At 36.3% G+C, this 12,750-nt stretch overlaps 1 protein-coding gene across 6 annotated transcripts in view; it reads right to left on the bottom strand.

The window, feature by feature from the left end:
* Positions 1 to 12,750, bottom strand: part of LOC145693489 (uncharacterized) — a 156,407-nt gene that overhangs the window by 34,536 nt on the left and 109,121 nt on the right. For all 6 annotated transcript variants that reach the window (XM_081769533.1, XM_081769532.1, XM_081769535.1 and 3 more), the window contains one exon: positions 9,753 to 9,888. In XM_081769533.1, coding sequence (XP_081625659.1) covers positions 9,753 to 9,888 — 136 coding nt within the window. The remainder of the gene's footprint in view (positions 1 to 9,752; positions 9,889 to 12,750) is intronic.

The raw sequence follows: 12,750 nt of genomic DNA, 5'->3' as shown, positions 1-12,750 counted from the left end.
GGCAAATTAGGTTGTAGCGCAGACCACTGTGACCAAATATATCCTTGCAAAATGGCTCTTTTCACATGTTGGAGAAGTGCAGCCTCAGTGGCTTTCCAACTGACGACATTTTTTTGTTACAAGCATTCGACGACAGTCGTTTACATTTTACAGGTTGCTGGTTCGATCATATAGGTACACGGTGAAACCTTGCAATTTCATGAATGTAGTATCGTCTAGTTTTAAAGGCGCATGTAAAAGTTCTACAAATGCAGCAGTAATTTCTAGATTTGTCCACCACGCTTCCCAAGCTGTTTTCTTTCCCCGACCTGCAAAGGCAGATACAGTATCGCATCCGGTGAATGCGTGCCGAAACAGAATGCAGTCACAGATTTCTGTCCCTAGTTTCTCCGCGTACTGGTGAATAGGAAAAAAGCGTTTATGCTTACCAACATCATAATCAACCAACAGGTGAAACACTAGTAGTTTGGAGAAAGCATGCAAAGCCAGGACATCTACATCTGAATCTACCGTTTTGATGATAATGGATTTATGGCCTGCTTTACTGGCATGTTTGGCATGCAGAAGCAACCTCGTATCGGCCTCTTCATGCGTGCACGGTGCTAGTGGACCGTGTATAGTTAAGTCAAATGTACCCCATATGTCAATATCTTTAGTGCAAATAACATTTTTCTCATTGGGTATTTTAGCCTCGTTCATAGATTCTGCAATTAAGTGAAAAAGACTTTTTTGTTCTCTCCATTCTGCAAAAACAGATTCCAATTTTTCGAGATGGGCGTAGAGTTTGTAACACGAACTCGTGATGCTGACCCTCGTTTCTGTCTCTCTTCACTTTTTAAGCTATCTTGCAAGTAACGATCAAACACCAGATCTACTCTGCTCTTCTCTGATAGAATGGATGAAATATAAGGATGTACTTTCATCTGCAAGTAATCATGGAATGTTTGTGATGGTGACGGCTTCAACATATGGATGATAGCAGAGCCGTCCATATCATACATGTATCAGGTGGAGGGGTAAATTGGGTGTCGCCGTATTTTTCTAAACATGTAACTACATCTGATTTAGTCCTTTGCGCATGAATCCATCTTCAGAAATTGACGGAGGATATCCCAGATTTTTATGAGCAAAAAAGTAGGATAGATCTCCCTGTCGACAATGACATGCTATGAAGAGACGACTGAAGAGAGCACAATCATTTTTAATATGGATGAAATATAATAGGGCGGTGTTCAGGATTGAGTTTTTCCATTGTCTTGCGACAAAGAGCAAGGTTATTTCGTTTAATTGGTTCAAACAGTAATTTACCGCACAGCTGCAACCGTTTCTGTTTAAAACTGTTATACTGATCTCTTCCAAGAGTTTCAGCAATGTATACCGACTTAACTGAATCATCGGGCATTATAGAATTAGTCGCAACACCAAAATGTTCATTACCTTCTTGAATAAAAGGATTGTTGCCATTCTCTGAGAACACACGTACTAGTTCTGTGACATAATTTTTAAACCGCATCATTCTTAGCGCCAGATGATTCTTTGTGGTGCATTCTGAGATCATCATTATCTGAGATCAATCCACACTCTTCCTCAAAACCCGATACAAGGTTGGCAATTACAGGTCCGGACATCATCCGTTTTAGCAACGCACTTGAGTTGTCGAGAATTCCAATTCCACCACCTTCAGACTTCACCGTCTTGTTGCACTGTTCGTGCATTTGATCATGTTCCATACAAGAATGTGGTCGACTTGTTTTGGAACCTACAAAAGCTCCACAGACAAATTCCTCATAAATGGCAGGATGTCTAACCCTAAGTTCCTGTAAAGATTTAACAAACACTGACATCCATCTTGCGTAGTGAGTATGGTCAAGAGAAAACATCCAAGGGCATACTTGAGATAGTGAGCTTACATACTGTTCAAAATCTGCTATTCGCACACTGTGTAGAAATTTAAGAGCATTAATTCCAACTGTGATACTGTGTACCAGTATTTAAACTGAACCGATTCACTTTGTCGAATATCAATCCATTCTTCAAATGATATATGTTTATCAGAACCAGAAGCCGCATACTCTACGTACGCTTTCCTTAGTATAATGTACAATGCTACTGATGTTACCTCATGCGCATATCTAGCTCACTTAACGTGAGAACCATGCAAACATTGATCGGCCTTTCCAGAAGTTGTTACGCCTGCCTCAACCAAAAGATCCGTCCATCCACTTCCAGTTAACCACGTGCCCAACATTTCCAGAGACGCCATCTCGATATGCAAAGGACCCATCATAATTATAGTTAAGTCTTCTCCATACAAATTGGCAGCATCCATTGTACTTGCTTTGCCATCGCATAAACAGGCTGATCACACGTAATGACAGGTACTTGAGATGGATTCAATGAAGATAAAGTTCTCTTTATTATATCAAAGCAATGCCGAATCATTGCAGGCGAATTTATGGAATCTGGAAGTAACGGAAGTAAAACACACTGACTTTTAGATGGAACCTTACCACGATACTCACAAGTATAAAAAGCTGTCCATGTCATGTTTGGCGTATTTACAAGACTTTCTGTTGCAACTGCTTGGATGTGTTCCAGCCACTTGCTTGACAATAGCTTACTTTGTTCAGGCAGTTCATCAGGATTTATGGTCGAAACGGGCACATTGGATTTCAGTGGAGTCATCCAGGGGACATTTGTCATCCACGCTGGTAACGCACCTTCTCATACAGATTGCGAGAAAGTTATTCAGTAATTGAGTAGGAATTTTTATATATTCTGGTAGCATAGAAACAACGAAGATTCTTGTGATATATAAATCTTCTCTCAACTCTGTTTCTGTTAAACAAAAACTTTATCAACATTACCTGAATATCAACATCCCAATGAACAGCAGAAAGACCGGCTGGTTATTTAAAGTTCCACCTTCAAGCTTCTTTCACACAAATGATATATTAAAAGGCTTTCTTGATGATAAAATATAATTTGATTTTTCAACACAACTCCTCTTTTGTCAAATATAAATAGATTTCTTCAGTTACGGCGCAAAGTTGCTATCATTACAACCACATTTTCAGCTGGGAGTCACTGTAGCCAGCCACTGCAATTATCTACAAACATCTACGTAGCCGCGTTTAATTTCTCACTGCTGCCTAAACATTTGAAACTGTATACTGAGAGGAAACTTACATGCCTTTGTTATGCTTCCTTCGGTGTCAGATACAACCACTGGGTGGGTCACTTTTGCATTCATTTTTTGCCCACAAAATGATAAAGTAAAATGTGATGGCTGCAGGCGTTTATTCAATACTAACATGAACGGAAACCAGTGGTGTAGCGCATCACTTTAAATGCACATAGCTCCGAGACTATTGATTTCATATACATTAAAGGGATATCAACGTAAAGCTTAAGGTTTTGCTAAACGATTTACAAGAGTGTTATTGCGATATCTGTTAAACCAAAGCTTCCAGATGTATAAAACCATAAAAAAACGCCATAGTTTTTTTTTTTTTTTTTTTTTTTTTTTAATGAATTTTAGGCCCCTCGTGCGGCCCTGGATGATGTTCAATTAAGACAATATAGAATTTAAATTAAAGGCTTGGTATTTCTCTTGCATTTGAGTCTTACTTTGGCTCTGTAGGTCAAACCGTTTTCACATAATGGCTATTCCAGCGATAACATATCGTTCTCCAGTGCTCCAGATGTTCCAGCGCCTGAAATTCCAGGAAATTGGCGTCGGATTTTTGGGGTCTACGTCAGAATTTATTTGTTACTATATTACTAGACTCAAAATTTTATGTTCTTATCACAATATGCATGATTCTTATGAATTTTTCCTCTAATCCACTCCACTATTAATGCCAATGGAAGATCAATGAAAAACAAATAATTCCTCCATTTATCTCAAAAACCAAACGTGGGAGATGGTTAAAACTCAGCTCAAATGTAGAAGAGACTATGTAGATTCTATATCCCAAAATAAAATTCTCCTAAAATAAAAAGTTACGAAACATGAACATTACTGTCAATGGAAAATCAATGAGAAAAATGAAATTCTCCATATATCTCAAAAACTATAAGGAGATGGCTACTTTAAAGCTTATTACAAAGACATTATGAAGAGCTTAAAAACGAGGTATAGCAAGTTAAGGTAAATATTGATAGAACATTGTCAAAAGTCAAGTTGCTTGAGTAGAATCAATAACGATAAAGTATATGCATTTTCTGCGAATTGCCCAGGGTGCCCCACGCGGAGGTTACGTGCTTGAAGTATCTTACATCTGGAATCTCCAGACTCGATTTAGCACGCAACGTGACTTTTGGCCTGATCACGTGACAGTCTGGTCTTTATGGCAAACCGGATAAACCCTTTGTAAATTTTAAAGTTGGAACTGGCGGAAAAGACAAGGTTTCCTTGAAAGATTGAGAAAATGAATTTCAAAGTGTGGAAATTAATTGCTATCAACATTTAAATTATGTACCATGGAATTTCTGAGGTCTCAAAATTTTATGATCTATTCAAAACCAAGTCCCTTTCTGTTTCTGTGCTTGATAGTTCAAGCCGAAATATTCTTGTATGTTTCTTTATGACTTCTGAGAAGTTGTACTGTATAAAAGAAGAATCCCGTAAAACAAAGGGAAATTACCAGGAATGAGTGAAGTTTTTTTATTATTATTATTTATTTTTTCTAATCTTAAAAATATAACATAATTTGGGACAAACAAATGAAAGGAATTTGAAACATCACTTCTGCGTAGTTAGAGAATATTTTTCAATTGCGACGATTTCCTCAGCAAATTTAAGAAAGCATCTAAAAGTAAGCTTCTTTCTCCTACTCTGGAAAGGACTACAGACATGTTCAAATTATTAGACTCACGCTCGAAAAATGCAAAATTGATGTAGGAGTCGTAGGAGTCCTAATTTCAGAGTTCTAGAAAATTTAATTGAATGGTTAAACCACCAATATAAGATCCTTCATTTGTTTACTGCACAGCTGAAGTGGTGATATTATGGTTGAACAGCAGATGGTATTAGTGAGGGGAGAAAATTCTGAAAGCAGTGTTTCAGTTGTAGATAGCTATTGTGGTTCCTATCAACAAGTTACAGTCTGAAGTGTTGTGGTTGCTGTCGTAGGAAGTTAACGATATTCAAAGCGTTCAACAGTTCGAATGGGCCAGTTTAAAATGATCGTGACGTGTTTCGTGTAGCAATCCTTTATTCTGTGCAATCCTGTGATTGCAGCATAATGGGAAAAGCAAAAGACCTTTCTCCGCATCAAATAGAAGTTAACAAAATACTTCTGGTGGTAATAAGAATACACGGCAATACATTGCTAGTAAAGTTGGGATGGAACAAAAATCTGTGAATAGAATCTCTGTTGCAATGAACAAGAGCCAAAATAGGGTTGGGAAGTGTGGGCGAAAACCAAAGCTATCGCTAAGAGGTATCAGAAAACTAAAAAGATTGGTTTTGGGAAACAGAAATGCAACTTCTAATAGACTTAAGCATAAGAATGGCTGAGTATGGCGCAAACATTTGGCCTCAGTGTTCGAAGGATTCTTTCGAATGCCGAGGGAATAAAAGCATACGGTCAAGAAAGAAAACAAAAATTAGAGTCTACTTATATCATGGCAAGGAAGCGCCTCGAATGGGCACGAGGCCTACAATATTGGACTGCTGACGATTGGAGAATAGTGTGTTTCAATGATGAATCATGTATCTTTGTGTCTGACGAATGTTCACAATATGTGCGACATTGACCTGGGAGGAATTCAAGTTAGAATGTCTTTAATAATCCATGAAGCATCCTACTTCAGTCATGGTCTGGGGTGTAATCTCTGTCTTCGGGTCTGGAAGATCGTATATAGTAGAGAGGACAATGAAGCACGACTAATACCTACAGGTTCTTCAAGAAGATTGCTTTCCCAGACTGCACTCTGGTTTGATGACGTACAATTTATCTTTATGCATGGTGGAGCTCCATGCCACCGGGCCAAAGCTCTGACAAAATTCTTCGAGGATAACGAAAGTGTTCTTCCGTGGCCAGGCATTAGCCCTGATATGAACCCGATTGAAAACTTTTGGAGCTTCATGAAAGAAAAGTTAGAGAAGAAGCACATTAGAACCAAACTTCAATTGATCAAGATCAACAATTTGTGGTATCACGAAGCTGAATTGAAGGCAAAATGTGCTAAACTCGTACACAGGATGCCACAAAGGATAAAAGACTTAATAAAGAATAAGGGAGTTCATAAGAAATATTAATCTTTGTGTGAGAGATAATTTTCTTGTAAGTATTCCATTTCATCTTTTGTTTCCAATTTGGATATAGACGCTTTATAGTAATTATATTTGAATGTTACGTACGCATTTGTTTTATTGATATTGAAAAGCATATACCACACCCACTAGAAAGTAAAACAGAGTTACAAAGTAGTAATTTGGACTAAGTTCGAATGTATATTCTCACGTAATATTGTTAAGAACAGTAAAATATTCAGAAACTGAATGTTGAGTCTAATAATTTGAACACGTCTGTATAACTTCAATCCTTTACATTTCATGTGACTGCAACTTGTTATTTTCTCTATAACGTAATTCAACATTACTGTGCTAGCTTTTGTGATGAAGTAACGTAACTGTCACGTAACTTATCCAAAACTGTAATTTTATAATATTTTAGGAAATATACACCAACGTCATATACAAGTTTTACTACTGAGGACATCGTGACTAGCTCAAACAGTTGTATGACTTCAAATATATGTCGTTTGTATGCCAATCAAGTAAATGTACCTCTGATAAGAAGTGTGTACAATTAGAATGTCAGAAGAAGGTAGTGTAGCAATGCCATACTGTAGAAACAGTAGTACAAGCTATGAATATAAAACTCTGTTTTGATCAAATTTTGGATTTTAACATAAATGGTGTCTTGGTACCCGGGACATTTTGAATTAATTTCTATTATTATTATTATTATTATTATTATTATTATTATTATTATTATTATTATTATTATTATTATTATTATCATGAACTACTCTGTAAAAATCTTTTCAATTTTACTTTCACTTTCATACAATCATTATAACATATACTAAGAGTTATATTAGCTAAAATAAACGAGACTTTTAAAAATTTATTAACAGTGATATGACATGGTTCCTATTGATCTGAAGAAATCTATTTCCCTGACTTTCATGACAGGTGTTGGACGACGTTGACATATAAATAAGAATAAATAACGGTAAATATTTATATATAAGAACATTTATTCCTTAGAGATAAATAATAATCAATTGCTCTGTACGTACATTCCACTTACCACCCATATAAATCTGAGCAACGTTCCACATTGTGATCATTAATGGTTGGCTAAGCTGAAATTGGTGTGCAATTAATGTTAGAAAAAATACATTTTATAAAATTTCCCCGACTTTCCCTGATTTCCAGTCTTTTTCTCTGAGTTTCCATGACCTGCACCAAGACTTCCCTGACCAGCAGGAATCCTGTATGATTTTAATTTTAATAATATTGCTTAATTTTTTTCTCTGTCACAGTGATAATGAAAATTAAGTAACAACCAATCAAAACAAGAAGAAATTGCCTTACTTGTACTTATAAAGTACAACACTAGTACTCATATTGCTTGGTCAATTAAAGGAGCAGTTCGACTTAGAAATGCATTTTTTACAATTTATTTCCATTTGTAGAGTTGAAAATTCTAAAAGGAATAGTGTTTGTTTGACCGCGATACGTTCAGTCGTTAGCGAGTAACAGAGGAAGAAAGATTTTGTGATGACGTCATTGGTGGTCAAGGAGCGAGAGCAGGCTTACATACTACACAGTGCCAAGCATTTCGTTTGTGAGAGGTGCGGTGGCACGTTCTAAGTGCGGTTTCCTTTTCCAGAACTGATTGCAAAGACTTACAAATATCATCTGCATGTAGAAAATGATACCTGATGGTGGGCTGTACAAACGTTTTTATAATATTATAAAACGTATCCTATAAAGCATAGGTTCAGCGTTTCAAAAAAAAAAAAAAAAAATCGAAACCAATATCATGTAAGCAGATGGCGGTCGAGATTGCTGCAACACCTAAGTACCTTTTCTTTAATCATTCTTCCGATTCCCAAACATAAGTATGTTCATTGTCACGTTTTGTTTCAATTTTTAACGCTGACCCTATAATTTTGTGCTTCAAGGTATGTACAGGAGCGCAACATATAAGGCAAAAATGAAATAACATATCTGTGCAGTTTGCCAGAATACGAAAAACACTTCACCGGTTAAATTTCTTTTATTCGCATAGCTGTCCGCGGAACAACTCTCATCACCCGTTTCATCATCATTGTCACATGATACAGAGAAATTAAACGACGAATCAATGTCTTCAGGAACAGTCATCGTAACTGAGTCCTTCTACAAGCCGGTATATTTCACTCCCTAATTCACATTGTACAACTTATTTCTAAAGCAGTATCTTCAGAATCATGAGTGATATCGTCTCTATTACTTTCTAATGCCTCGTCTTGACTACAACCGTCAATTGTACGATATGTGTACGTTAGTAACTGGACATAGTTCGGTGCTTGTTCAATGGCTCGGATTTTAAACCTTTCAATAATATACTTGGAACAGCATTCTTTCTCAGTTTGCGTGTAAATAATTCTCCTGGCATTAGCCAGAAGTGGATCTAAACGGTAAAATTTAGGGAGGGGGGGAGTCAGAACCCAGACTATGATAGGTATATCATGTTTACTAAAAACTTTCAAAAATATCTAAATAATAGCTTAAATCAATTTTGTCTCAAAAACTGGGGGGCCTAAGCCCCCGGCCCCAGCATAGATCCGCCACTGGCATTAACTTTTCTTTCAGTAAACTTGACTTCTCGAAGGCAGGCTCTTCAAGATGTTTGGAACACGAGTGATTCTATTTGGTACATTTTTTTCCCATTCATTTTCTTGAGCCATAATTTATATCGATCTGGTGATTTCTCAAGACATGGAAACGTAGAAAAAGATACTTTATGTCCTCAGCTTTAATTGCACAAGAATTACAACCGAAAACACAGCAGGTGTTAGGCATTTCTACTTCACTTCAGACACAGCACGCGCTGTACTAACACGTGTTTTCTACTTCACACTAGTGTTTCTTTTAGAAAAAAATTCCGGGGGGACACTTCGTATTCGGAGAGGCACACTATTTTTACACAGTACTATTATATTAATTATCTTATAGACGTATTATTTTAGTCTCCTCCGGGGGAATCTCTCAGAGCTCCAGGAGATAGTGTCACCCTAAAAAACATGTCTGGAAGAAACACTGTTTCGCACAACAAACGTAACTACTGCTCTCTCTCTGCTCTTTTTTTATACTAATGTTGTAGGATAAAGAACTAACTAAAACGTCCCTCAAGAATTCAACACAGAGCAAGACTGCTAACAAATCCAAAACACAATCTATTAAATCCAATGCACTATTAAAGGTTTATCAGCTGCGTACATTGCTGACTCACATTGAGTTTCTCGCGTATCCCACCCATGACGTCAGCATTTACGATTCATCAAAAACAAATCCCTGTAGAAGCTGAACGAGACGGCCTATCAAGATATAAAAAAATACGGGTCTCTTATTTTTTGTTACTCTTTCTATTGCACCAAACTTGCTTTTAACTCGAACTGCTCCTTTAAGTTATTGAATCGAGAAATACATAACTACAGCAAAGAAACAAAATATAGCAAATTACCGTTATACAGAAGTTGTTATCGATGTCAGGTAAAGGAATCCTGTCAAAACCACTGGCAATGAGCTGACGTTTGGCAGTAGAAAGGATGCTGTCAACAATGATGTTGCCATCAATTTCAACAGGAGTTGCCAGAGAACTATAAGAAAGAAACAGGTGGCATATGCTTTGATTACCAAATAATTAATATATTATATCAATATTAACAAGTATCCACCTACCACTATATTTCAAGTAAAATTAATTTGCTATTATGCTTGAATACGACTATGACCTGTACAAAAATTACGAAACTCCAAAGATTAGTTTGGGCACGTGGTTCTAGTTATTAAAAGAAGTCAAAATGTTTATTTAGGCCAAGGCCAAAATTAACGTCGTTTCATCAATACGGCTTCGCAGTAAGAGGGTAATATACTTTCACACCATATAACAAAACATTATTGATTTTACCAGTTGGAGTATGAATTAATCATAGGCATGTGTGGTCTAATCACTAAAACTCAATTTATGATTCTAGGGATACAGACCAAGGAGGTTCCCATAGACAGTAAAGAAATCTATGAGCTTCCAAGAGACAATACAGTATAACCTCAGCACAAATGCATTAATACATTATTCCAGTCAAAGACTGACATTGAATACTTTGAATTTCCATGATTAAGTAGTAAACTTTTCCTCGCCTGTGATAACGTGAACATTATCTTTTACGGCTAGATTTAGGAAAAAATCCATCTTTCCAATCAGCTTCCACCATCTCTTCAGCCATTCAAAACTCTTCTTATTTTATTTTATTTTTTTAAATATAGTATAAGGTTACTTTTTGACTATAAATGACTTATGAGTTAAACTTCCTACACTTGAACTAACTTAAAACATTAGTATTAAATAACAATGATACAGTTCGGCACTTTGAATAACAAACAAATACAAGTAAATGAATATCAAATTTGGTCTATCTTCTTGATGATCTACCACCCATGAGCCTACTTTCTTTTTTTAACTGTAGTATCGATTCTTTTTAAATTTAGTTTGTTCTTCTATCAAAGCTTAAAATTTTAACAGCTCTTGGTGCTCCTCAAGCTTTTCTACTTCTAAAGATAACCCTTCTTTTTACAGTGTTTCTGTTTGTTTCTGAATTTGCATGATCATTTGAGTTCTTTATATTTCCTGTCAGCAGATTAAATGGATGTTATCATTCCTTACGTAAGAGAAATTTTCCGAAAACTTTTGCACAATCTGACTACATTTTCCCTGACTTGTTTAAAATGTAACACATTTCCTTGGCTCTTGACATATTTTGAAGTATATATATATATATATAATCTTCCGCGACTTTCAAGATCAGTGTGAACCTTATATGATGAAAAATTACTCTTAATATTTTGCATTAAATAGTATTGACTTGTTCATTTGTGACTTTCTAATTTCCATACCGTCTTCCTCTAAGAGCCCTTCTCATCATCCGGCTAACTGCCGTGAACGGCGACGGCGAACTGCCGTGCAGGGTAGAAAGACATTGCAAGCCAAGGTTGGCAAAAACTATGGTTTTCAATGAAAAAAAAAAAAAAAAAAAAAAAACAATATTTCTTTTTTTCTTCTTTTTTGATTAAATCTTTTATTCTTTAAACCAGATTTTCTTTTGGTTTAAATAATCTGCTCTATGTATTACATTACATATACAAAAATAAGTTTGTTTCGCCTTGGTGTTATTATGCATGTCTAGGAAGTGCATAAAGAGCGCTGCCCGTGTCACACCCGAACCAAATTTTGCTAAAAGTTTTGTTTACTCAAAAACAATTAATTACGTTAACAGCAAAATACGTGAGAATAAGTTTTATGACGTTTCAAACCTACGTCAATGTCTATGTTTTGCTCTGACGACAGTGTTAACTGTAAAATAAGGGTTCCGAGTGAGTCCAATATATTAAGTTCCGGGTGTGACATCTTTGTTCTATGCGCTTTCTTTCTGTTAATTCATGATTGAAAAATAATTTGAAGTCTGAACGACATAAAAATTCGAAGTAAACCCAACCGCGATTTCTGAGGGTACTCATTGTGTTTCATATGTATAAGTTAGGGATGGGTGAAGATTTCAGGTCTCCTTCGGAATTACATTATTGATAAGTTTCAGAGCAATATTAACGTGAAATAGGTTAGACGCTGGGTTCAGTTCTGTACGGTAAGCTTACTGACAGTAGCTTTTCTTTAAATTTGTACATCACAGCAACTTGGTCCTTCTTCGCAGCATCCCACGGCAAAGGACCAGTTAACGGAGTTGACAGGACTGTTAACAGATCAGTTTGGAATACTGTTCTTTTAAAAAAGTACAATGTTGATTGATGACGCAAATTCTTTTACGGCATATGAAATAATGAGAGATGTTTGCTGCATTCTGGTTGCGAAGAAAGAAATTCAAGCCTGCAAGCCGATACTCAACGAACGCTGGAACAATCTGCACCGAATCAAAAGTTTGAAGTCCATGTATTCTACACCGATGACAAAACCTTCCTTACTGTAGGAAGAACTATTAGTTCCCCACCCAAAATCCTTGTCTTCTCTCGTTCTTCCATCAGAAATATTTCGCTTTTAGACCTCGTAGTTGTCTACTCAGATTCTAACGACGAGTCAAGCGATGAAGTTGAATCCTGTTCTATTCCTTCAGCTACTGAAATAAGTGAAGCGGATTTGCAGGCGAGGGAAATTCGCGATAGTGGAATTTTTTTAGTGCCAAAACTAACACAAATAAAAAAATATGTTTGGTCTTGCCAGTCGGGCGTGTCTGAAACGAAAATGATGAAAATTATATCTCTTGAACCTTTCGAAATACGCAGCTGGTAATAAAGAGTAAGCAGTTTCTTTAGATGAAATTAGAAAAATAATTTCTCCTCCGTAAATTGAAATGCAAGGCTAACACAGAATGGTGTATAACTTTCACGGAAGTTCCTGTATAAAATATTGTGTTACAAAACTAACACAGAAACTGCCATTTTTGTGATACTAG

This window comes from Thermobia domestica, chromosome 8, assembly GCF_964235325.1.
Source record: "Thermobia domestica chromosome 8, izTheDome1.hap1.1, whole genome shotgun sequence".
NCBI classification, from domain to species: Eukaryota; Metazoa; Arthropoda; class Insecta; order Zygentoma; family Lepismatidae; genus Thermobia; species Thermobia domestica.
Note: the sequence above shows the minus strand (reverse complement) of the source record. Positions and strands in the feature narration are given on the sequence as shown.